This window comes from Balaenoptera borealis (genome assembly GCF_965194805.1).
Source record: "Balaenoptera borealis genome assembly, chromosome: 1".
In the NCBI taxonomy this organism is placed as follows: Eukaryota; Metazoa; Chordata; class Mammalia; order Artiodactyla; family Balaenopteridae; genus Balaenoptera; species Balaenoptera borealis.
Genome location: NC_138860.1, coordinates 166,992,906 through 167,020,063, shown reverse-complemented (window position 1 = coordinate 167,020,063; position 27,158 = coordinate 166,992,906). Strand labels below are relative to the sequence as shown.

Below are 27,158 nucleotides of genomic sequence, written 5' to 3'. Positions count from 1 at the left end.
CTTTCTCTCAACTGACATTCTTTGTCCTTACACCCCATCAGTCAGAACCCTGGAAGGGAGGCGGTGATAGGAACAGCTGTCCATGGCATATCAGCTTAAACTCCTCCCAAGACCCACTCTTATCCCAAGAGCTTCAGAGTCTTTGCTACTTCTTCAAGGGGCGCCAACTTCTCACTGATCTTTGTTTTATCCTTCCCCTTCCATCCAGAGAGTAAAGCTGCTCTCCTGTGTCTCTCTTACCGAACCGTGCACCATCAACTGGAGGAAGACAAGAATGGCTGTGGGAGACCAAACTGTTGCCACTGTCAAGGCCAGAATGCTGAGTCCCAAGTGTCCAGGAGCAAAGATTGAGGCCTGAGCCTCAGCAGCACTAGTGAGACTGCGGGGAGGCTGGAGAGCTATCTGGGAGGTAGAATCCACAAGATCTGACTAGTGAGAGGGAATGGGTAGGGGTGGAATTCAAGGACGATGCCCAGGCTTCTGGCTTAGGAAGATGCATGGAGGTGAGACACAAAAGAATACGGGATGGTGAGACTGCTGGGGGCAAGGGGCGTGACACAGGTGACAACAGAAAGGAAGAATTCAGTAGATGGCATGCTGAGTGCGGGGCCATGGATCGGCCGGGTGGTATGTGGCTCTGGAGTTCAGAGGCAAGGTCTTCACCTAAATGTGGGATGTGGAGATTATTAGCATTTGGACAGTGGCATAAAGCCACGGGAAGAAATGAATGTAGAATAAAAAGAGAGGTCAGCTAAGGCTTGGGAACACCAATACGACAGCAAATTTTAAATGGGAGGAAATGATGAGCAGTGTCAGATGCTGAAGAGGGGAGGAGGCAGATGGAAGGGCAAGAGGCAGGCTGTGGAAAGACCGAGAAAGGTCTAGAAGCGGAGAGAGAGGCTTGGATTTGGAAAATAGGAAGTCATGTGGTGCCCTGGGCTGGAGCACTTCCGCCGGAGTGGGGCGTGTGGAAGCCAGATGACAGGGGTTGAGAAGTACATAGGCAGACACACTATCTCAGGAAGCCAGACCAGCAAAGGAAGGAGAGAGACGGGGTGACAGTCAAAAGCAGGTGCAGAGTCAAGGAAGGGGTGGTGTTTAGTGTGTTTTTAAGATGAAAACAAAGTGTGTTTCTGGGCTAACGGAAAGGAAACAGAGGAGGGAGGGGTTAGAGAAATGGGAAGCAGGGACGCCAATTAGCCAATTACAGCAGCAACGTTCCTGGGTAGCGCAGGGCACAGTATCCTTGGGGCTTTCCTACCCAAATTCAGCAGCAAGGTTCATGCAGTTGTTTCCTTTAGTGTCAATTTTTCTGTGATGTAGGAAACACGGTTGTTTGGGAGGATGAGTGGGTGAGGCTGCCCCAGAGATGAGAACAGTCCCAGATGGAGCCGTGGTTCAGGGCGGCACAGAGCCAGAGGAAGGACACACCAGGACTGAGCTGAGTGGGAGAGGCCAACAAGAGCCGGATCAAGAGAAAAGAGAGGAACAAGGTTGGGTCAGATTAACTTCTAGGTTCAAAATCTGAGGCCTGGGGACATTGGGTGGGTCCAGATACACACAAATTTACCCTTTACCACCTTATCTGACCCTAATCGCTCCAGACTGATCAGTTCATTTTTTTTACTAAGGTGTTAATAGCTAACACGTCTCAAAAAACTGACTTCGAACAATGCCTTCCAACTCAAAGATTCCAGCAACATCAGGATCTTCCTGAAACACAGGCTGGCACAAAGCAGCTATCCCATTGCTCTGCATCAAAAATTTCCACCACCCCCTTGCCCAAGCCTCTCAGCAATTCTTCACCTTAGGACATCAGCTGTATCTGATACAGCAACAGAAAACAGAAAGGAAATCTGCATTGTGTCTCTGCTGCTCAGAAAGCAGCTTCCAGGGTGTTCAGTTGGACCTGACAACCACCTGGTGAGCATTCATGCATTCAATCAATACTGACTGAGCGTCTACCATGCTCCAGGCACGGTCCTAGGTGCTGGGGACACAGCGGTGAATAAAAGAACCCAAACGCTTGTCAGTGGGGCACAGATTTATGTGGACAAGGGTTAGGAAAGCTGCATGCTGAGAGTCAGGCAAACATAGACCTTTACAGGCAGGACAGTGAAGCTGCAATTCTATGAAGCTTCCTGGCAAAGCCTTGGATCACACTTCGGAAACCAGAGGTCTAGTGATTCCCAAATTCATCTGATCATGAAATCTTTCTCTCTCAGGGCACTCATTTAATAGTCCCTACCCGACTTCCTGAAACCCAAGAAACACTTGGCCAAATGAATGAATGAATGAATGACCCCCTCCACCCCCTTCCCCCCGACCCCCTGGCCTCCCAGAGTCTCTGTACTTCTGTACTTCCTGTCTTAGCATCCTTATTTGCATAACTGGCCCTTTGCCTCGGTTTCTCTGCAGAGTCCCTGGCTCCTCACAGGGACCACAAACTCCCTAAATGTCCATCCACTGGGCTAGAGCCCCTCCCCTGGCCGCTGAGTCCTGCTCCAGCCAGGAACAAACCTGGACGCCTTGGCCTCACCCTTGGGAGCCCTTCCCGTCTGCCCTGACCCTGACCACGACTGGCCACCCCGCCTTAGCCTGCCTGCTTCGCCTCTGTCCTAAAATGCAGCTGGCTCCCACCAACAGGCCCCAGGAAAATGGCACTTCAGTGCTTTGTGTCCGCTCTTCAAGTATTAAATCTGGAATAATAGGAGTTAGTACACAAGGAAGGTGCGGATAAGACTCCGCTGAGTGCCCTGCTTTCTCACCTAACAAATCAGGGCCTGGTGGAAGGACGTGGTAAATCAGGAGCTCAGAGCTGTCAGGCCCACCCTGACCAACAGGCCTTTTGTTAGGTGTGCTGAGCAGTTCAGGTATGGGATGCAGGCCTGTGGGGCTGGTATGCTTCCCCAGCCTCTTCTTGGGGGCCACCGAATCTCGGCAGCACTAATCTGGTCACCTCTGGGGTCCCAGCTCCACCAGGGCAGAGCTGAGAGGAAAGGAGTGGGGAGGGCGAGCAGGAAGCCCTTCCTCTGTCGACTCCTGGGTGAGGTCAAGGCCACGGTCATTGCAGAGGAGTGGATGGCTGAAGGCCCATCTCCTCTGGGCTCCACCTTCAGGCTTCGGGAGCTGTTTGCCTAAGAGGTTCCTAGACAGACTTAATGTGCATAATAATAATAACAGGAACTGGGCTTCCCTGGTGGCGCAGTGGTTGGGAGTCTGCCTGCCAATGCAGGGGACACGGGTTCGAGCCCTGGTCTGGGAAGATCCCACATGCCGCGGAGCAACTAGGCCCGTGAGCCACAATTACTGAGCCTGCGTGACTGGAGCCTGTGCTCCGCAAGAGAGGCCGCGATAAGGAGAGGCCCGCGCACCGCGATGAAGAGTGGCCCCCACTTGCCGCAACTAGAGAAAGCCCTCGCACAGAAACGAAGACCCAACACAGCCATAAATAAATAAATAAATAAATAAATTTTTAAAAAAAAAACAAACAAAAAATAATAACAGGAACTTATTAGGGATGTAGCTTCCACACCCTGCTCCGAGATACTCCGATTCAGAAGATCCAGGGAGGGCCTGGGAATCTACATTTGTAACTGAGAAACCTGGGTACAACAGTGGTTGTTAAGTCTGTGGGTGCCAGAATCAGACCAGGTTTAAATCCAGGCTCTCTCCCTCCCTGTTGTCTAGTCTTGGGCGAGTAACTTAATCTCCTTAAATCTCAGTTTCCTCAACTGCAAAATCATCACCTTCTTAGGAGTGCCACAAGGTTTAGGGAGGGGAAAGTACAGCTCTCAGCATCTCCTGAGTGTTCCCTAAAGGACCAATTCCAGCTTCCATGATAATGATGCTGATGGAGGGGCATGCAAACTTGACATCCCCCGACACAGCTTCCTGCCTCAAGCCTTTGTCCAGGCCACTCCCTCTACCGAGGACCTCCTACCCCCATATTATCCTCCTCCGAAGGACGCCTGCTCACTCTTGAAGAGCCTGCTTAACACCCCTAGGTGAAGCTTGCCCTGCTGCCCCTCGCCCTCCTCTATTCTCAGAGTTCCCTGGGCCTTTAGGAGCCTGTAACTGTCCTTGAGAAAGGCACTTGGTTTTAGATGGTATTTGTACCCCTGACCCGCAGGCCAGGGCCACTGCATTGGGTGCTCAGTGAATGTTCAAAGGACCCAGCCCCATTGGTCCTAAGCAGATGGGAGCAGCTAAAAGCCTTGAAAATCCTCCTTGCTGACAGAGCTGGTGGGCTGAAGCCTGGCTAAAGGAAAGGCCATGGAGGTTGCAGGTCCTAGATGAGGAGGGCGGGTGGAGGCAACAAGGTCAAAGGTCAGGAGGAGGCTTAAACTGATGCTGAGGCTGGGGGTGGGGGAAGGGTGACTCTGCAATGAGAATGAAGAGTCTTGGTGTCAGGAAAATAACAGGACTGGGGAAAGGAGGGAGCAGGAAAGGAAAGGGGCAGGAGATAACTGGAAAGGTCAGAAGAGGAGAGGAGGTGGACCTAGGGGCGCAGAATGACCAAAATGTGGAGGGGCGCACACGACCTGGACAAGATAGAGTACAGCAGGTCTCCCCAGGAGACGGGATGCTGAAACGGCCTGTGGAGTCATCCCCGAGCAGGTAGATTAACTATTTGAACTTTCTTTCTTGCAGAAAGTTGTGGGATGTTCTCACTGAGGCAGGATTAACAGAACTGTGATTTACAATCCACAGGTTATTACGTGGGTTTCATGGACTTTTGACAGTTCTGTGGATGTTTTACCCTCTCTGGGAAGGTGGGGAACAGGGTAAAAAAAATGAGGAAGGAAGAGGATGCCCTCATCTCCTTCTTGCTGACCTCTCCCCGAGGGGCACCAAGACCTGCCTTCCCCAGCAGTGCCCTGGTCCACACCCTGCCCTCATCATCACCGCATTCCTTGAAGACCTGCACCAGCCAACCAAGCTGATGGGGCCACACCCCTGCTCCAAACCCTCTAGACTCTTCATTGCCCTTATTCGTCACACTGAGCTACTTCCAGACCTTGAACATGCCTCACTTCCACCTAGCCATGAGCCTGTACAGGTATGTTTCCATTGTTGAAATCCTTCCCTCTCTTGCCTCTCTTCATCTGCCCTCTGCTATCCATCCTGCGAGTCTCAGCCTAAACATCACTTGCTCTAGGAGACTTCCCTGACCCCTGGAGTCTGGATAGTTACCCCTCTTTTTTTCAACCTGTGGCAAAATATATATAACCTAAAAGTGACCACGTTAACCATTTTTAAGTGTACAGTTCAATGGCGTTAAGGTACTTCACATTGTTGTGCAACCACCACCACCATCCATCTCCAGAACCCTTTTCATCTTGCAAAACTGAAACTCTATTCATTAAAAAAACAACCCCCCATTCCCTTTAATCCCCCAACCCCCAGCCCCAGCGACCACCATTCTACTTTCTGTCTCCGTGGATCTGACTGCTCTGGGTACTTCATATAACTGGAACCATACGGTATTTGTTCTTTTGTGACTGGCTTATTTCACTTAACATAATGTCTTCAAGGCTTACCCAAGTTGTACAATGTAGAATCTCCTTCCTTTTTAAGGTGGAATAATATTCCACTGTATGTAGATGTCACATTTTGTTTATCCATTTATCCATCAGTAGACACTTGGGTTATTTCCACCTTTTGGATATCATGACTAACGCTGCTATGAATATGTGGGCAGCTGTCTCTCTTATGGACCCTTATCTCTGAAACTTGTCTATGGTCCCCAATGCCTCTGAGAGCTCAGGCCCAGCACAGGCCCTCTATGAACGCCTGCTGAAGGGCTAAGTAAACCCTCACATTCTCTAAGTGTGGCACCCATCCAGTAATTTATTTGTAGTTTAACTGGCACCTTCTAAAACAGTGCCTTGAGCCAGAAGAAAGACCTCCTATAGGAACTGGGGTCCCAGTATGGACAGGAAGGCTCTGGGACTGCTCAAAGCCCTCCATACAGAGAGTCAGCCCTGGAGAAGGATGGGCTCAGGTGGGCTTGGGAGCCCACCCTGCCCCTTAGCTCATCAGGGCACCCGTATATCTCAACTTCTGCCTTCCACTAAACATTGATGAATCTGACTACCTCAAAATGAAGCATCTCTGTCCAAAGAAAGACATCATAAACAAAACAGACAGATGAAAGATTGGGAGAAGTTATCTGTAATCTCTAAAACTGACAGAGGGCAATATCTGGAATATAAAAAGAACTCCTGAAAATCAAACCCAGATTTTTCTAAATTAAGACAGGAAATCCAATTTAAAAATAGGAAAAGAATATGACTAGGCAATTCACAAAAAGAGAAGCTCAAATAGCTAACAAGCATATAAGAGATATTCAAACTTGCTAGTCATCAGAGAAATGCAAAATAAAACAAAACAACGAGATGGCGCTTTAAACTCATCAGAATGGCAAAAATTAGAAAGGTGGACAATATTAGGTATTGGTAATGACATGGGGAGACAGAAACTCTGGTGCACTCTTGGTGGAAATGAGCCCTAGCTCAGCTGTTCTGGAAAATATTATGGCATATCACAGAAAATCAACATGTTAACTCAGGGATCCCAATCTTCCACTCTGTATAGCACAGAGTTATTCTTACACGGGGTCCCAAGAGAGAATGTACAAGGATGTTCTTCAGAACTTCATGTGTAGTCAGGAGGCGTTACAGACAAGCCAGGGGTTTATTCCCAGGGCGAGTGGATATATACAATGGGATGGATGCACAACTCATAATGCAGTGAAGGACTAGACATATACAAGGAGCAGGGCTAGATCTATAAACTATAGTGCTAAGTAAATAAAAAGACACTTGATGAAATTTATAGTTCACTATCATTTATGTAAATTTACATATGCACACAAAACAACCTTACCTATTTTATAAGGATCCATGCATATTTCAAGATATATATAAAATATATTAGAGTGGGTGCTGATGGGAGAAGGCAACAATCGCCTTGGGATTGGGGATAAAGGAAGGAAATTTTTAAAAATAAAAGAAGAAAGGAGCCTTTCATAGATAGATGATCATAAAGTGTCATGATCTGAGGGTAGGTTAATTCCATGTCATGCTCAAAGAAAAAAAAAAAAAAAGCAGAAACCAAAAAAACACCCAGCAGTGCCTTCCACATGACCAGCAAAACTATCCTTGTTACATTTTCCTCTTTCCATGTTTCTTGGAACAAAATGTCACAGGAGATGTGAGTCCCAGTGGTCCTCAAACACAGGGAATTTCCATCTTGCTAGAGTTAAAAGGCCTCGGGGCAAATCTTGTCCCCCGGATGGATGTGTTAGTGAATATGAAGCCCTAGCAATCACCTCCCCCAGCCTGAGCTCAGTGATGCTGCCCCAGGGTAGGTGGGTGGGTGGGAAGGCAGGAGGCTGCAACAGATGTCTGATGGGCGGTGGAGGGGAATTGTCCGTGTCCTCCCTTTCAGTTTCTCAGGATCAGCCACTTGGAGGGTAAGAATGGATAAGGGCCAGGAAGCTGAGTGAATTCACCCTCCTTCATCCACTACCCCTGCGCCCTGAAGCACAGCCAGGCAGGCTGTCTGCAAAGGTAGTGAGATTCGCATCCCTGGCATGCCAAGCCAGCCTGACCACTGGGCAGGATCTCCCATTGGATGGGGCTTACATTGGTGACCTACTCTAAAATCTCTGGATCCTTTTTGTTTTGTTAATTAAATAATGCCAAGTTCAGCATTACATAGACAAGGTGGGTATTATTATCTCCACTTTACAGGCAAGGAAGTCAGGCCCAGGAAGAAGAAATGAGATGTAGAGTCATGACCAAGGCTGGAAGACTAGTTTCCTGACTCTCAGGCCAAATTTTAAGAAACATATCAAATATATCAGAACGTGTTCCTTTCAGCTATGAATCTGCCATGGCTCAGCCCTTCTAGGACTGCACAAATGACAAAGGCCAGGAGAGCAGGGCAACACAGGCCCCTGGGGGGAGGGATGCCATCCTTGAAGGGGCAGTTTTCATGCTAGGAACATTTTATTTTATTTTATTTTTTAATTTTCATTTTATATTGGAGTATAGTTGATTAACAATGTTGTGTTAGTTTCAGGTGTACAGCAAAGTGATTCAGTTATACATATACATGTATCTATTCTTTTTCAAGTTCTTTTCCCATTTAGGTTATTATAGAATATTGAGCACATTTCCTTGTGCTATACAGTAGGTCCTTGTTGGTCATGGACTGAAAATAAATCATTAAACTTTCACCTCCTTTTTGCTGCCGAGTAATGTGCCAGAAGCCCCATGCACCATCACCAAGCCTCACCCAGTCTCTGAGCCGCTCTCCACCTTTGACTCCTACCCCTGACATGGCGATGGAGGAGTTATGAGGGCAGGAGGTGGTAAGACTCAGGCTGGGGTGGGGAGTTAGGCAGCAACCCGCAGACAAACCTCCCGGGGCCTGAGTCGACTCTACCACACTTGCTCATCTCAGAAAGGGTTATCAATCACTCTGCACAAAATGCCTACGCATTCTCTGATAATTCGCTTGTATCTCAAATGGTCTGTTTCAAAGTTTCTGCTTTCTCCCTTTCAAGTTACAACTGTCACACCTGCTTACTTTCAATCAATAAATAGATGTAGCTACTTAATAATGGACCTTACTTTATTGCCTATTTGAAAACCAAGAAGATGGACACATAATTTTTTGAGGTTTCTGGATTATAATTGCACTTGAGTATAAATGAGACATGGGCAGGGAGGAAGGCTATTTGTGCCACAATATGAGCCCTTATTTTCTGCTCCAGACCACATGGGAGATTCTCAAATAAGTTTCTAAGAGTTATCTTGGTGCTGTCAGTAATTTAACTACACAGACATTACTTTTAGCATCACAAGAGTTCCTTTAACGATGATTTTCAAGGGCAGAATTGACATCTCCTTAGAGCTCGATTCAGTTTAAAATTTTCCAACAATAAGAAACAAATAGGTAGAAAGTGAAAGGCAGTTTCCAGTGGGGAAACTCCTCGAAAGAGGGGACCACAGAGGTGAACCCCTACACTACCCAGAACTTTGCTTTCTGTGGGTACAGCCACCCCGCTAGCTCCAGGGTGGGCACAGTTGCCCTTCTCTGATGTTGGGCTTGACAAGGGCTGCACTGGGGCTCCTGCCTTGTGCCTGGCATATTTCTCTGCTAGGGTTCACGGTGGTGGCCACACAGGACTCCCAATTTCTCCCTGAAGAATGACCCCTAATAGCAGAGACTGGAGCCACCAGCATTTTAGAATCTACACCAGTGTGGAACCAACGGCTGATGGGGACTTTCTATCTGCTAGAAATTTCACAGTTCAGGCAAATGAGGAACTGAGGAGTTCTGGGGAGGAAGATGAAGATGCTACAATAAGGTGAAGCAGGTTAGGTTGTTTCTGGTACCCTCCTTAATTTCCCATTTCCTCACGATGCCCACTCAATTGGTTATATAATCCCACTACATCGCCCAGTATCCCCTCCCAATTCACCCAACCTAAGCCACCCCAACACATCCTAAGTCATCCCCATCTCACCCCATCCCACCACAACTCATTCACTCCACTCTACCATATCCCGATTGTCCCACTCTACCCCAACCCAACTCCACCCATCCCATCTTATCTCATCCCATCCCATCCCATCCCATCCCAATCCATTCTGACCCAATCCTATCCCACTTCACTCCGTCCTATCCCAGTCAATCCCCCGAACACTCTCTATCTCCCAATTCCACCTCAAACCATCATATTTTACTCAATCCTATTCCATTTCATTCCACCACCCATCTCAGTCCATCCCAATTCATTCTATCTGTTCCATCCCAATATACATCCCAACCCATGCTTGATCCTACCCCAACTTACTCCTTCCTACTTCACCTCAGTCCATCTCAAATTATCCTGTTTCTCCAATCCCACCCCATCATATTCCATTCCATCCGCTCCCATCCCATCTCCTGCTTGGCCAGAGTTCTCATTTTTTAATGTATACAGGGCATGACCATTCTTCGTGTCATGTGAAACTACATGAGAAAGCCAAAGGACCCCAGAGACCTAAGAGTTAAGTATGTATTGGGGTGGAAGAGGAGGGAAAAAAAGATACAGAATCTCATCTTTATTTTTTTTCAAACAACTTCCAAAATGCTTAATCTATTGATAGGGAATCAAAAGCATGCTCTAAAAAGAGTATGTAATTCTTATTATGTCTTGAATTTGTACAGGCCCCCCAAAACAGAATCTCATCTTTAAAGGTGGGTTATGAAAAGATAGCCCAGGGGGTTGAGCTCCCACATCTAGAAAGAAAATAAATATGAGTTTCATGTTTCTCTTAACTTACAAGAACCAAGAAAGAGCTCTAAGAACCACACCACTATTTTCAAGTTGAGAAACCCACATTGCATAGCCTACCCTTTGCTTTCTGTGGGCCCAACGGGAAGCCGAATTCTATTCAAAGCCAATGAATCCTGAGACACTGTCTCTGTGAGGTGGAAAACTCTGAGGTAACCCTCCATTTTCAGGTTCACCCAGATGTTCCCCTGTTGTCGTGGAAAATCTCTGTAGCAGACAGAGAGGAGGGATTGGGAGGCCATATCCCAGAATGAAACCCAAGGAAGGCAGTGTCAGTAACATTCTCCAACCTCTAGGGGGAGTTAGAGGGTCCGCCCTCTTCACCCCTCTAGGAAGACATGTACTAACATGGGCTGATAGGTGGGTGAGTCGGCCAGGTTCTAAGGAGTGTGCTTTCAGTGGGAGGAGCAGAGGAAAGACTCTTGCTGATGCATCTGGTGGCATCTTAAGAGTGGCATAGGATGAGAACTGTTTCTCTTACAGTTCTAAGAGGCTGGTGCAGAAAGCAAGTGGACAATAGTAGTAGCAGTAGAGGTAGTGGCAGCGTTTAACATACACTGAATGCTAACGACAGGTCCGGCACTGTGACAGATGCTTTCCACGAATTAAAAGGATGGGCCCTAGAGTCAGGAAGCCCTGAGGTTCAATCCTGTCTCCTCTCCTATCTGCTCTATAATCTTGGCCAAATTGTTTAATTTCTGAGTCTCAGTCTCTTCCAATGTGATATTATAGTACCTGAATTGTTGTGAGAATTGAATAGGAATGTCTATAATGCACTAAGCCAGCACTCAGTAAAGGAGAGCTATCGTTAGTAATATGTAGAAGGACATAGGGCCGCCTCCCACCTGGGGATGCCCCTTCATCACATCCCACTCCTCCAAGCCCCTTGCCTTGGGAATGTCCAAAAGGACAGTCATAGAGAAAGGGAACCCTGGGGTCCAGAGAACCTGCCTCTGATCCTTTCAACGGGTGTTTATTGAGTGTCTGCTATGTGCTGTGATCTGGGCTACAATGCTCGCCTAAGTTCATAGAGCCTTAGGGAATAAAGGCAGACATTGTCTCATTAAACAAGAAATCCCGATATGTCCTGATGAGTTTTACAATACGAGGAGTTTGACAACCTGGGTTGTGAGAGTTCACAGCAGAGTTCAGTCGAGACTGGTGCCTGAGACTAGAAGCAAATCAAGGACGGCTTTGTAGTCACCTCCAGGAGCTGTGGTGGAGATGGATGGACCATGGCTGCTTGAGGAGTTGGAAGGTTGAGATCCAGGCTCAAGTGCTAAAAGCATCACAGCATAACTGATGGGCACAGCCCAGTGGGAAAAGCAGGACAGCGATAGGCAGCCTGTGTGGAAGGATTCCAGGGGTAGCACCAGCTGGGTCTCCTTAGAACAGATAACAGGGTGGGTACCAGTAAAGGATTTGGAGTCAGGCAGGCCTGGGTTCAATCTCTGGCTGACTAGGGGTGTGGTTAAGTTATGTGTCCTCTCTGAACCTATTTCTTTGTGGATAAAATGGGGAGAATAATATTACTGGCCTCACTGGGTTGCTGTGAGGGTCAAGTTAATACATGCAAGTGCTTGGGTTGCTGTCAGCACATGGTGAGGACTCAACAGACATCAGCTGTTAGTGTCACTCCCCTGGGTACCCAGACAGCTTTCTGAGCAGTGGAGGAGGATATTGGGAGGGTACACAGACTTCCTGGCCGAGTCCTCTGTCCTCAGTGTTCCTGTTCCAACCCCATCTTTCATTCAATGGGCACAATCAATATGTATGTGCTGGGCCTGTTGCATCTCTGATTTCTAATCCCTTCCAAAACACAGGGATGCCTTGTCCCTTTTGCACGCAGGCAGCCTGAGCCTTGGGGAGGTCTGAAGATCAGCTAGTTCTCCAACAAGGAATATCTGGCTCTGCTGAGCCATCAGAGTTCCTAAATCCTGCTGGCGTGACAATGATGATGAAACAGAGGCAGATGAGACACATGAGGCAAGGTGGTGTCGCTGAAGCCACCTGCTGGACTCTTCTGGACACACCCAAACCTTGCAGTGTCCGAGCCCTGGCAATCCGGTTCTCCAGTGCCTTTCCACATCATTCTAGCCTCACCTTCAACAAAGCTACCCTGTCACCAGTCCAAGACATGGTCAACACTCTCTGCTGTGGTCAGTTTCTTTTTTAAAACCACAAACCCACAGCTCAATTGCAAATGGAAATTCAAATCCATACATTGGTGCCTTTCCTGGGGGGGTGGGGGGGTGGGTAATGCTTAGGGCTTGTTCTTGTATTGGTTCTAGAACTTAAGGAGCTATCTTACCAATCTGTGACATTTGGTTCTGGAGGGAAAGCAACTGGGGATCAGGTGGCTTTGTTGTCGCATTACCTCTGCAAACCAACTGGCTTCTTTGATCCCTAAAACTCTTGTTTTAGGCTTATCAGCCCCTAGAAAACTGTCCAAGAAAAAAATATTTTAAAAAATCATCTGGGGCTTCCCTGGTGGCACAGTGGTTGAGAATCTGCCTGCCAATGCAGGGGACACGGGTTCGAGCCCTGGTCTGGGAAGATCCCACATGCCGCGGAGCAACTAGGCCCGTGAGCCACAACTACTGAGCCTGCCCGTCTGGAGCCTGTGCCCCGCAACAAGAGAGGCCGCGACAGTGAAAGGCCCGTGCACCGCGATGAAGAGTGGCCCCCGCTTGCCACAACTAGAGGAAGTCCTCGCACATAAACGAAGACCCAACACAGCCCAAAAAATAAATAAATAAAATAAAAAAATAAATAAATAAGTCAGGAGCTCTTTAAAAAAAAAAGTCATCTGCTGATTTAACAACCATCTATCAGCCACCAATTCTATGCCAGGTCCTGAGCTGGGTGCTGGGGATGCCAAGAGAAATAAAGCACTGTCCCTGCCCTCAGGAAGCTCACAGTTCAATACATGAGGCAGATAAATAACTACTTTGAATACAATTCAGTTAGTACTGTCATCAAACACTGGGTATGGTCAGTGCTCCAGTTTTTAAGAGGCCTCTGAAAACAAGCAAAGCAGGGGGAAATTTTTTAAAAATAATTTGATATTTGATTTCTTTTAAAGCAATGAAGTGGTTAGCATGGGAAAAATCAGAACTTCAAACTGTAAGTATAAAAATCCTTATACTTACAGTTGAATATTGCCTTTATTTTAAATTACTTATTAAGGAAATGGGAAGCGTAACAGTCTTTTCAATGCTCAGAGCTGCTTAATTCGGAGAAAAGTAGCCAGGTTTGAGAACATTTGAGAGAATGAACCTGACAGAACTTGATGGCCACCTGATAAGAAAGGAGTTGAGGATGATCCTAAGGTTCCCAGCTAGGTAACTGGGAGGCTGCCAGTACCACCAGCCTGCATGGAGGATACTGGAGGTTAGGTGCAGAGCTAATGAGTTTGTTTTGGAAGGGAAACATCTATGTGAAGATGTCCAAGAGTCAGCCTGTTATACGGGCTGTGTAGATCCAGAGCTTCCGTGGGCTAGGAAGCCAATAGACATATATCGGGAGAAGCATCTTGGCAGGAGAGATCTGTCTGGAAGCTTCAGAGTGTGGTAGTGGAAGAAACGGGCCTGGATGAGCTCACCCAGGGAGGAGTGAAAGGAAATGAGGAAAAGCATAAGGAATGGAACACTGCAGGAAGCCAGACTTTCAAGAGGGGAATAAGTGCTACTATTAGAAACTGGGAAGGAACAGCCAAGAGGTAGGAGAAAAATCAGCCAAGCACAGTGTGCCGGAAGCCCAAGGAAGAGAAATTTTACAAGAAGTAATCCAAAGTGTTCACAGTTCAGAGAGGTAAAGGAAGAGAAAGAGAAAGCAGATGGGTTTGGCGATTAAGGTGGTCATCAGTGATCTTTCCTAGAGAGTTCCAGTCCTGGGGACAGAAGCCAGTCGGCAGGGAGTGAATGGTCGCAGAGAAAGTGAGTTCAAGACTCGTCTGAAGAGAGTTAACCTGTAAACGAGAAAGAAAGATGGGATGGGAGCTAAAAGGTCAATAGGGCCAAGAAGTCTGGTTGGCTTGTTTTATGTTAGAGATTAAGTTGTTTAGGGAAAACAAAAGACAGGAGACTGATGGATCTATCATCTAGGGGGAGGAGGTAACTGCTGGAAGGTCTCTAGGGAGGCTGGGGGTGGGGGAAGTGTGAGGGCACAGATGGAAGGGGTGAGGGTCCAAGTTGAAGCAGGTAAGGAGGCTTCTCCTTTCAAATCCTATATTCATTTTATCCAGTCATCACTGGGCCAAGGAAGGGAGACAGCGCAGTCCTGAGCATCTTTTAAAGTCAACGGCGTGAAGAGAACACAAAATAAATGTGCTTCCCCCTCTAATGTGCCAAATCCTGCCATCATCTGTCACCAAGTCCACTTCCAAATCTCTGCTGCTGGCAAGGTCAAACACCACATGTAAATGCGGGATGGGAAGCCAGAGCACGCCCACCAGAGAGCAAGCACCCCCTCCCCCAAGCCATTCAGCACTCCCACCCCCAACTTCTCTGCCAACCAAGAAGCTGCAAGCCAACCGATCTCTCCAACGCAGGGTTCCAGCACAGCCCAGCAGTGTGCAAGCTCCGGCAGTCGGCCTTCTTCTTTCCCTGGGGGCATGACATGCCCAAGGGGCAGCGACAAATCGAGCCAGAAAACCAGCTGGATCATATTAGGGGCAATCTCAGGTCTGCTAAGCCGGAGCAGGGGCCGCTCCTGGACACACGTCTGAGAGGCCTGACAGCCGGTACGAGCGGTACCCCCACCTCTCATGTGGCAAGTCTGGTGACCAGCGGCGTTGTTGTGAACCGTGCAGCCACCCAGTGGGTGTGGGTGTGCGCGAGGCCTGAGCTCCTAGGCGCGCGCACCGCGGGCGCCCCTCTCTGGGTGTCGGCCGCTATGACTCTTAGGGGAACCTGAGAAAGTCCGGTCAAGTAGGGATGGGAGAGCTAGGGCTGGCTCAGGGCGCCCTTCCCGACCAGCAGCCCTAACATTCCCGGCTAAGGAGCTGGCGACACGGTCTGCGGGGACTGGCTCACAAGATGCTGGCGCCCAGAGTGGACAGAAGTGCTCGCCAGGGAAGGGTGGCCGTTTCCAAAAAGGGACCACCTAGAGGCTCGGATGGCTGAGGCCAAGCCTTCAAAGGTTCAATCGGTGGTTTAAAAAAACAATAAACAAGTAAATAAAAAACCCTACACGGCTCCAGGCGGGAGGTGCTCTCAGTCAAAGCCTGGGCAGCAGGTGTTACGGGTTTTCTCCCCCCGTGGGAGTCAGCCTCCAGCCTAAATAAAAATGCGGCCCCAGGCATCGCCCGTCGGACCCGTCCCCACCCGGGGACACAGAACTTTCTAGGCTGTGGCTACAGCTGAGCCTCGGAGGGGTGCAGGGGGTAAAGCGGGAGGGCAGCAGTCGAGGCCTGTGGTTCCCAGTGGGGACTGGGTTCTCTCCAAGGTCCGCGTGCCTTCCCGGTCCGCAAGCTGCAGCCACACATCAGAGAAGTTCCGGGACTCGCCACACCCGCCAGGTCTATCCTCCTCCCCGACTCGGTCGCCGGGAGCAGGTCCCGCCGCCCGCGCCGCCGCTGCCGCAGACCCGGCGCTCGGCTGCAGCAGGGCGCGGGAAAGGGCACTTTGGCGCGGAGTGGAAACCGAGGGCAATGTGGCGGCGCGGGGCCTGGCGGCGACACTCCCTCCCCCGCCCCCGGGCGCAACCCCCGCCCCCGCCTGTCCGTCGCTCAGCACCCTCCAGCCCCCACCGGAGTCCTCCAGCTCGGCGTGCTCTGGACCCCCGCCCAGCTGACCCCCCTCCCAGCCCAGAGCGCCCAGGGAGGGGGACACTTGCGGAGGGGGGTGGCGGCCGCAGTCTCCGGGCGGCTCCGGCGGGGGCGCGGGCTTCAGTTGCGAGAAAAATGGGCGGGGGCAGGGAAGGGCAGACCCTGCAGACGCGGAAATGGGGAGGGGGCGCGCCGTTCCGCTCCAGCCCCCAGGACGGGCGTGCCAACCAGGATCGGGAGGCGGGGAGGGCTCCAGGAAAGTTTATCTGGGAAAAGCCTGGCACCTTGGGGGCTGGGAGGCTGAAGAAACTGAAGCCACGGTCCGGGAGCCCCGCAACCCCAGGCGGGGATGGTCTGTCTCCCAGGCCACCTGGCCGGATCCGGCCAAGTTGCGGCTGGGGGTGTGGGTAGCAGTGAGGGTGAGGGTGGCGGGGAGTAAGGGTGAGGGTGGGGGGGAAAGAGGGGGGGCAGAGGCGAGGCTGAGCAGGACGGTGGGCGTTTGGGAGGGCGGGAGGTTAAGGCGGAGGGCGGGGGGAAGGGACAGGGACCGGGTCGTGGATGGGTGGGCTCGGGGCTCGGGTGGGGCGCGCGGCGGCCGCCGGTTCCCCGGCGCGGCCGGACTTACCCGCGGCGGCCGAGGCGCTGAGCAGCCCCCAGCCCAGCAGCAGCAGCAGCAGCGGCGGCGGCGGCGGCGTCGGCGGCGGCGGCGGCGGCGGACGGCCCCAGCGGCTCCCGGCGCCCGGCACAAGCGCCGAAATCCCGGCTTCGGCGCGAGCCCTCCCCGCGGGGCAGCCGCAGCGCCCCTGCTTCCGTCCCCGCGAGCGCGGCATGGCGCGGCCGGCAGCGCCGAGGGAGAGGCTCCCCTCGCAGTGGAGGAGAAAGGAGGTCAGGAGAGCTCTGGAGCTTTTTTCTGCTCGGAAAAAATCCCGGTACGCGGGAGCTCTGAGCTTCTGCGGCTGGAATGAACCAAGTGTCCGCCCGGCCGGGGAGAGGCGCGCTGCGCTCTCGGAAATGACTCGCTCCAATCCCGCTTCGGGGGGTTCGCGCCGGGGGGCGGAGTGGGGGGTGAATTATCCCCGGATTAATCACTCCGGAGCCGCTTCTCCGCCGCTCCAAATGCTGGGGGTGGAGGCGCAGCAAAGGAGAAAATATTGGGAGGGGGCGGGTGTTCCTCTTCAGCGCCACCTCCACCTCCAGACAAACCACAGATTACATCTAAAGGGTTGTTTATTCCTGTTTGTTTTACAATTGACCAGTTTCTTTTAAGTTCAGTTCTCTCGTTTCCATTTATAAAATCACCCATTAATACACCCTCCCCCTTACACACACACGCGCACACACACACAGTGATACTGACACACAGACACTCAGGCGCGCGCGCGCACACACACACACACGTACACACACGCCTCTTCCACGTTTGGAAATTAGAATACTGTCTGGGAAAAGGTAACCAAAGAAGGACGCGGTTCCCCAAGTCAAGGCTCTTACGAGCTGATCTTGGGTGATGGCTTTGAACTTGCAATCTGGGGCGTGGGGCGATGCTTACCAGCCCCAGTGGCAGCAGCCTCCTACCCCATCCCAGGAGAAGGGTGTGTGTGCGTAGACCCAGGATTAAGAATTGGAGGGAGGGAGGGAGGGGCGGAGGTGGGGGAACCCGCGGGTTTGGCTCTGTTCTGTCCTTCCCCTACCCTAAGGCAAAATCTCGGGATGGAGGGAGGCGTGCTTGTGTCCGTTGCGGTGGGGGAGGGGAAGTGAGGTTGGTAGGGGAACGGTGCAAGAGTTACTTGTGCAATTTATCCTCAAAATTAAATAACCGGACCCGGCTTCTTCTCATCCTTACCCTCCTCCTCCCAGCCCTGGCCCCAAACCAGACGAGTTTCTCCCAATGGCGAGAGCCCCTTCCCACTTCTTTCCCGCCGCCGCTGCCGCCAGGCCCCAAGGGCTCTGCGCCGGTCCCCACCCGATCCCCCACCCCCACTCGGTCGCCGTCTCTGTCTCCTCTCTCCTAGGCTCCTCCGTCAGTCACGATGGCTCCTTAGCTGTCTACGCCAAACTCTCCGCGAGAGGGAACAGACGCTACGGGCGGGGTGGGGGGGGGGACCAGGAGGGGTAGGGCCTGGGGAGGAGGTCCCCCCCGGCGCGCGGGGTGGAAAGGCACTAGCCGGTGAACACCCTCCCCCTTCGCCCGAGGCACCCGGGAGAGGCTGCGCTAGGGGCGTAGGGGGGTTGGCAAGCCGGAGCTCTAGTGTCTGCGAGCCCAGGGGGGCAATGGCCCGCGGTCGGTGGGAATATTCCGGGAAAGAGCGTGGAAAGGGCTATGGGGCTGACGACCGGAGTGGGGAAGGCGGCGGACAGGGCCGGAGGAGTGGATGCTTGTCCTTGCCCCCCAAGAAAAACTTGCTGTGCGGAGCCGCGATCTCCCGATCTCCCAGCTCCCTTGATGCCCGGCTCCCTCCTCCACCTCAAGTTGTTCCGGTTTCCCAGTATGAGCTCATCCCGCAGCTGGGGCGCCAGCCCGGTAGCCCCGGGCCGGTGAGCGTCCTCAGAATCGCCGGGCCCCTTCCCCACCCCCAGCAGGCTGCCTTTCTCGCCCCTCCCGACGCCGCCTCGCTGGGTGCCAAGAACCGACCGAAACGGCCAGAACTCCACAGTGAAAGGCCTGCTTTATGTCCCCGGAGCAGCGAGGAGGGGGCTTGTCGCTTCCCATTGTCCAGGCCCAGCCCCCAAAAGAGAGGGCTCAGCCAGCCAAGCCTTGGCCTTCCCGCCAGCGCTGGAGAGAAGGGAGGGGCTGGCTGGGCCATTGGTGGGTGGCAGCCTTGGGGGTGCTGTTGGTGGGATCTTCCCAGGGGGAAAGCCCTGGCTCATGAGCTTGGGCCTCTCCCCTCTCCTGCCAGAGGGGTCCTCGAGCTCCAGCGGGCAGAGCCCTCCCCTGCAGCCCACAGCTGGGCAGGAGGGAGTCTGGGCTGCTCTGTAATTCTGGGGCTCCAGGCCAGTGGGCTTCCCCCACTCCCTCCTCAGCCCCAGCACTTTGCTCTGTGGCTGCAACCCACAGCTGATGTTTACCCCGGAACCCTCCCCGGCAATGGGACATTTGTCATCCTTCTCCCTGGGGGCCGTGGAGGGCAGGGACACCCTTTTAATTCCTGACACTGGCCCAGCTACTCACTTCCTCCACCATTCCTCCCTCCCTCTGATCTATCTGTGTCCACATATACTTACTGAGGCCTCCTGAGTTCTGGGCCCTGTGCCAGCCTGTGCTGTGGGCAATGAAGAGATGCACAGTGTGCGGTCCTGCATGGGAGGATGCGGGGCACAGATGGAAACCCCCCCACAGCCCAGGCAGTGCTGATCTGATCGCCAGGACGGAAAAGGCATGTTACAGACAGTAACAAAGGCACATCAAGACAGGAAGCTTTTCTTGGACTTGGGGGATCATAAGGCCAATTTAAGGAGGGAAGTAAGATTTGGGCTGGACCCTGAAGCCTGGATACGTTGGCGAGGTGAAGATTGATTTACTCAGCAAATAGTAATTGAGCATCATTACATGCCAGCCACTGTGCTAGATAAACACACTTGAGTGAACTGTCCCTGGCTTGATGAAGGCAGGTGATAAATAAACAATTATATATAAAGTAACTCATCAAAGATGCTATAAAGAAAAAGTTCATAGTTGGCTGTGAGAAGGGCTACACGGGGCATACTTTAAATAGGTGGTCTGGGGAGGCCTCTCTGAGGTGGTGACCTTGAAGGTGGGATTGAAAATTAAGCTAAACAGCCATGCAAAGAGTTGGGAAAAGGAAGGGCAAGGGCCTGAAAAGGGAGGGGGTCTGGGATAGGCGGCTGGGTCTGGGTCAAGGTGAATAAGAGGGGACCCCTAAGAGATGAGGGAGGGGATGGGACCAGAGCCAGATCATGCAGGGTCTTTTAGGGGCTGATGAGGAGATTGGATTTTAGTCTTAAAAAGGGGGAAGTACAAGGTGTATTCATTTGCTAGGGCTGCCACCATAACAAATAACAAAGTACCACATACATGTGTGGCTGAAACAACAGAAATGTATTGTCTCAAGGTTCTGGAAGCTAGAAGTCCGAGATCAAGGTGTCTACAAGGTTGGCTCCTTCTGAGTTTGCTCTCCTTGACTCGTAGATGGCATGTCTTTTCCCTACATCTTTACATTGTCTTCCCCCTGTACATGTCTGTGTCCAAATTTCCTCTTCTTATAAGGACACCAGTCATACTGGGTTAGACCTCACCTTACAGATTTAGTTTTAACTTAATTACCTCTTTAAAGCCCTGTCTCCAAATATAGTCACATTCTGAGGTCCTAGAGGTTAGGACTTCGACATAGGGAGGGACAGAATTCAGCACATAACAGGAGGAGAGGTCTTTACAGATGGAGGGAAGAGAGAGAAGAAATGCATGACAGTCAGAAAATAGATTTAAAGAGATGTCCATCAGGCTGCGTGGAGTGTGATTGCTTTATCAAGAAGTAGTCTGAAAAGGTGCACGGCTCTGAAGACCAGAGATGGGGACCCTGAACATTTGCAGGCCAAGGGAGAGGCAGGGGTCCAAGAGATAATAATAGCCCTCCCCTCTCTAGCCTAGGAGAGTGTGACTCTCAGCCCAGCCCCCAGGGCTGGCTCCCTGCCTACCCACTCCTGTCTCCCCAGGAGCAAGAGGCAGCCATGGGTCAAGGTCTCTCCACAGTATCACATTGCAAAAAGCCCAATGTGGTGTGGTGACTGGCCAAGATAAGCCTAATACCCAGATAAGATCAGAGTTGGTTTTAGAAAGAAAACAAGGCCTGGTGCTCTGGAGAACTTGGCCTGATTCAAGTAGGGGCTGCACTCTTGATGCCCTGAAAGTTTCATTCTGACCTAAGAAGAAAATAAAAGAACCTGCTGAAGCCGAGAGAGAGAAAATGAGCCGGCAAATGGATGCTCTAGTAACGAGGGCAGAAATGGAAGCTGAGGGCTGAGTAGCACGGCAGAGAAGGGCTACAGAGCAAAGGCGAGGGCTCAGAGGAAAAGCCTGGGGTCTGAGTGGAGGGTGGGGATTTTAAAATGATGAACGCGATGGGACAGAAGCTAGTATTTCCCAAGAGCAAGGCTGTCACCGTAGAGATGACAGTGATCTGCTTCCCAAGGAAAGGTGACAGAAACGGTTCAGGAAGAAAAAGCCCAGGACAAACTTGGGGGGGGAGGCTGTGGGAGCCCCACAACCAGGAGGGGGATGTGAGAAGGGCCCACAGTCTGGGCCATTCCTCCAGTGCTACCAAATGCTGGGACCATCGAATTCTAGCATTTCCTGCAGAAAATCCTGTGTTTGTGAAACAAAGAAAGGGACAGAACTCGAGTCAGTGGCAAAAGAGGTCAAATGTTTCCTCTGCTTGTCAGAGGCCATAATCCACAGGAGAGGGGCTATGCTCGGCTCTCATCTCTACTTGAAGTTCCTCCAATCAGCTGTGCTATCGTAGCCCCTACGCCTTCACTCACGCTGCTTCCACTGAGTGCGATACCATTCCTTCTCTCACTGTGCAGAGGAGATGACTCCTAATCACTCAGTTCAAGTGTCACCTCCTTCAGGTAGCTTCTCCTAACCAGCACCCGCAACACACACCCTCTGCTTAGTTAGATGCCCTTTGCAGCACAGCCAGCTAGCTGGACATCAGAAAGGTACGCCTCCCCTTCCATTGTATAGAGCAATGGTTCTCCACCAGGGGTGATTTGGCCCCCACGGGCCATTGGGCAGTGTCCACAGACATTTTTGGTTGTCACCACTGGAGGGTGCTATTGGCATCTAGGGGGTAGAGATGGTGCTAAACACCTTACATGCCCAGGGAAGCCCCCCTCCACCCCAAAGGTTTATTTGGCCAAAAATGTCAATAGTGTCGATTTATCACTGAGAAGTTGCTGCCTAGCCAGGACTACACTTTCCAGCCCCCTTTGCAGTTGGGTGCAGTCATAAGACAAGGGTTCTTGCCCAAGGAATGTAAGCAGAAGTGATGTGTGTGTCACTTAAAGGCTTACCCCATAAAATCCTCCCACCCTTATTCCTCCATTTGCTGGCTGGATACAGAGCATTTGGGGTCCCTAGGGGATGGCAGAGCCATGAGATGGAAGAAGCCTGGATCCCAAATCACCCTGTAGAGAAAAGTCACCCACCAGTTTGGGACACTTGAATTGGACTGTTAGGTGAGAAGCGACTTTTAACAGTAAAAAGACACCAAAATATTGAGGTGTGTTACAGCAGCTAGCAACACCGTCGTACACCCCTCCATGCTTTTTCTGCAGTATCATTTGCTTACTCCTCACTCATTCTTTTATTTGTGCAGCCACAAACATTAATCTGCACACCAGGCTCTGTGCTAGGTGCTGAGGGAACAAATATAAACAAGAATAAGACATGACCATTGGTCCTTGCCCTCAGGCTATGGATAGTTTATTGAGAAAAGAGTTAAACAGCAAAGCATAATGACTCTGGGAGAATTACCGGATGTTATGGAAATGAGAAGGGCTTCTAGCTCAGCCTGGGGAGAGGGGCAGGTAGGAAGTGGCACCTTCCAGGAAGAAAGCAGTGTGGGCAAATGCAGGGAGGTAGACCCAGCAAGAAGAATCTGCAGTGCTCACAGCGGTCCAGGGTGCTGGAGGGCAGGCAGGAGGGGCACCGTACCTCTGCTCTGCGATTCCCCAGTCTCTCTGTAATTGACAGCTTTCTCTTTTGCTCCCCGCCCCCGCAGTGGACTGGGGAGTTCCCTACGGCAGAAATGTTCTCCTGGAGGTCTCCTGAGTCCCTAGTGCCTGTGTGGTGTCTGGCATTCTCTGCTCTTGGATGTCCTGCAGGATGCTCTGCCCCAGCCTGCTCACAACTGAACTCACCTACTTCTGATCCGGCACCACAACCTGCCCCTCTGCTCGGTCCCCCATCTCAGGAGCCAGTTTCCACATCCACCCAGTTCCTGAGCCAGAAACCTGGGGGATCATTCTGGCCTCCCCTCTCACTCAGCCCCCACATCCAGGCAGCTCCCAAGTCCTCTAAATTCTACCTCCTTCACATCTCCCAGGTCCTAGCCAGGTCCCTACATCTCTCTTCTGGGTTTCTGACAGCAGCCGCATAACAGGTGCCCCCAACTCCGCTCTTGTCCCATCCAACATGTCTTCCTTTGTGCCACTTTTCTTTTAAAACACTAACCTGATTTCACAGCTTCCCTGCCTTCCCCGGATGTTTCTCCATGGCCTACAGAGTGAAATCCAAGTTCTCTGCTAGACCCTCCCTTCCTGCCCCTGGCTGCCCCTCTCTCCTGTGCCCCCTGTCTCCCTACTGTCCACCCACCACGCTCGCTCCAGCCATTCTGAGGCCCCTGCACTCCTGAAATGAGCCGTGCTTTCTCTCTCCCTTCCCCCTGGGCCTTTGTGCACGCTGCTCCCTCAGCCTGGAACGCTCTCCCCTCCTTCTGTGTCTGGCGTTCTCCTATTTGTCCTTCAAAACTCAGTCCAGGCGTCAGCTCTTACAAGCAATCTTCACCAGTGCCATTCAGAGTGCTTGGTACATGGTGGGCCTTCAGTAGATGTTTGCTGGATGGATGGATGGATGGATGGATGGATGGATGGATGGATGGTTGAGTAGGTGCTCGGTAATGTTTGTGGAATGGACCCAAAGGTGTCTCTCCTAGACTCCATTATCTGAATTCCTTAAAGAAATGCCTTCTCTGGGTTATGATTTAATGTTATGTTCTCTGTCTTCAGAGAAACCTGATGTGAGAAACTGACCAACTTAATGGCATTTCTGTCTTTATGAAAACAGAATTGAATATATTGCCCACTATGTCACTCAGTGTCCATTATATAAGGACTCATGATAAATTCATGCTTGGGGTTATTTCCAGGAAGCATCTTGTCTCTGCAGATGAAGATGTGTATTTTCTGCTGTCAGAAAATAAAAACTCTGCCTTCCGACGTGTTTCCGTTTTTGCTTTAGCTGACAAACAGGGATAACCAGTTTTATTACCTTATTACCTCCATGCACCCTGACCAATTCAGGGACCTGAAAGCAGCAACTCTTTCTGCTTTCTTTAGATGGAGTCAGTTCTTGCTTTATCCTTCGATGCTGTAATTTTTACTTTTTAATCTGAAAGCTGCCTCAAATCATCTCTAGTATAACTCTTAAATGAATGCATACTGGTGGCCAACGTCCAGGCCTGGAAGTTAGGGAAGGAAGGGCAGAACACCAAGCTTCTAGTTGAGAGGGACCGCGTACAGAGCCTCTCCAGGGATTCTTGGGGGTCCTATCATGACAGGGGTCTGGCAGGAAGGCCAAGGCAGAAGCGGAAGACCAATTGCATTCCAACTCTCGTGCCACCTTACTGGGCCACCGCTGACAAGTCATATTCTTTCCCTCCGCCAACTATGGCTTTCCTTTCCCCTAACTTTAAATGGAGATCTCATCAGCCCCCATTTTTTAAATTTATTTTTTTATTTTTTTAAAATATTCTTGAGCAGGTCTAGTCTAGGCCAATTAAATCAGAATCCCTGTCTGTGGGAATTAGACATAAGCATTTTTTTTAAATTTTTATTTATTTATTTATTTTTGGCTGTGTTGGGTCTTCGCAGCCCCCATTTTTACATTAATAGCTAATAACAACAACAATAATCGGTATCTTTTATGGAGGGCACACCGTGCACCAGGCACTGTGCTGAGAACGTCCATAGATGTCCCTCTTTGAAACTCTCTCCCTCCATACCTGTCTAGTGTTCCCATCCCTTTGCCGATGATGGAATGCCAGAGAAGCTGAGCATGTGCAAAGCCACCCTTCAGTAAGTAGCACAGCAGGAATTCAAATTCAAGTGTATCTGCTGCCGCCGCCCAAGCTCTTAACAATCTCCTCACAAATGGGCAAGGATTGGAGGCAATAATAAGGGATGAAATCCCCTGTGGAAATGGTAGGGATTGCTGATGGTGCTGCCAGGAAAGAGGAATCCCAGAGCCACAGCTTTGCTTCTAGAATCCTCTGGTGTCCTTTCCAAAGTCCTGGAAAGGGTTGGCTACTCTAGTTTTTGTTTTGTTTTTTCTTTTTTGGCCTCGATGCTTGGCTTCCAGGATCTTAGTTCCCCAACCAGGTATCGAACCCAGACCCTGGGCACTGAAAGCCCAGAATCCTAACCACTGGACCACCAGGGAATTCCCAAGGCTGGCTGCTCTGAAGTCAGGTTCAGTTCCTGGGACAACGTCCAAGGGAGGCCCATTCACGTGACAGATGGCTGCACCCTCCTCTCTTCCTCCTGTTCCGGGGTTTGTCCCTTAAGAAGCCTGCCTGCAGTCTCCTTATGCATGGGGCCCCCTCTGGGGCGGTTTGACCCTTTAGGCATAATCCACTCTAGGCAACATGTCGCTTTAGGCATCATGTCACTGTACTTTTCAGGGTCCTGCAAAAAGTCTGAGGTCTGAAAGTGTTATTAGCTCCACAATACAAAGAAGAAAACTGCAACATTGAAATCAGTAAATATTTAATTAAATGCTAAATGTACCATTATGTCAACTTCATTAGCTGTTGAATTTAGTAGTCATAAAAATTTCATTACATCTGATAAAAATTTGTAGGTTGGAGTTTTCTCACCGCACAAGATTTCCCAGGTAGGCACCAAGATTGGTGAGAAATCATAGCTGACCATAAATTAAATAAATTATTAATGGTCAAAAATTTGCAAAAGGAAAATGGCAAAAAAAAACCTTTCAATTTTCTTCTACAGCTAGAAAGAGATATTTATGGTGAGAGCCGGGTGTTGAAACTATGTTAGAGGACGGACAGGGCCTCCACGAGTAAGCTGTGAATCACCAGAGAATGTAGGCCGTGCCCACCTTTCTGAGTTCTCCATCCTAGCCGTGTTTGTGTCTGTGATGGAAGCCACGTGAGGAGAGGCTTCGGCTGGAGAACAGGTAGGGAGAGTTGCCTCCTCTTGAGGCTTTCCTGGTTTCAAATAGAAAAGCAAGAATCCCAGAATCGTAAATAATGATAGCTAACATTCATTGGGTACGATGCATGTGCCAGACTCACTATTCTAAAGCACAGCTCATGTATTATCTCAGTTGCCACAAAACAACTCTATGAGGTCAGTATTTTATTATCCCTATTTCACAGATGAGCAAACTGAGGCATAAAGAGGTGAAACAACCTGCTCAGGGTAATAGGGGTTCACAAATTGAACCCACTGTTCAAGGTGCTGAAGATAGAATAGTGAAACCCGGTGCCTACCTATTTTAGAGCTTGAAGCGAAGCAGTCAATGGTCCTGGACACCATTTCACGTGCTGGGCACAGAGTGTATCAGTTTTTCCCACACCTGCTGTGTAGCAGGCACTTCTGGAATGCTTTGCTCCCTTCCTGTGACAATGTGTAGGCTAGAGGTGTTATTCATCTCCTAGCCCTGTGCCTTGCACAATTTTGGCCACGGTTGGTGCTAAAAAATGGACAAAGCCTAGAAAGGCTTAGTTGATGATTCGAGTCCATTCCTCCACCACAAAGCAAATTTCCCCAGTACAGCTAAAGTTCTCCCTCCCTACACGTAGCACAGAAGCTGTTATTGAGAAACTCCAGTGGCATGCACTTCAATGTAATCAACAATGAAACTAATATACAGCACTTTTAGGTGTCTCTTGTGTGCCAGGTGTTGTTTTAGGGGCTTTCCGTTTGTTAAATAATTAAGTAGTAATAGGACATTTACAATAATTCTACAAAATAGATATTCTTTATTGTCATCCCATTTTACAGATGAGGAGACCAAGTGTTATGAGCTGCATGGTGTCCCTCCGAATTCAGATGTTGAAGTCTTAACCCCTAGTGCCTCAGAATGTGAAGTACTCTTTGGAGATAGGACATTTAAAGAGTGGTTAAGGTAAAAATCGGGTCTTTAGGGTGAGTCCTAACCTAACATGACTGGTGTTCTTATAAGAAGAGGAGATCAGGACGTAGACATGCACAGAGCAAAGACCGTATGAAGACACAGGGAGAAGATAGCCGTATATAAGCCGACGAGAG

At 50.4% G+C, this 27,158-nt stretch overlaps 1 protein-coding gene across 2 annotated transcripts in view; it reads right to left on the bottom strand.

Annotated features, from left to right (window-relative positions):
- CSMD2 (CUB and Sushi multiple domains 2) overlaps window positions 1–17,444 on the bottom strand; it is a 658,464-nt gene extending 641,020 nt beyond the window's left edge. For both annotated transcript variants that reach the window (XM_082362533.1, XM_082362534.1), the window contains exon 1: window positions 16,753–17,444. In XM_082362533.1, coding sequence (XP_082218659.1) covers window positions 16,753–16,957 — 205 coding nt within the window. In that variant the 5' untranslated portion in view covers window positions 16,958–17,444. The remainder of the gene's footprint in view (window positions 1–16,752) is intronic.
- Between the last annotated feature and the right edge of the window lie 9,714 nt (window positions 17,445–27,158).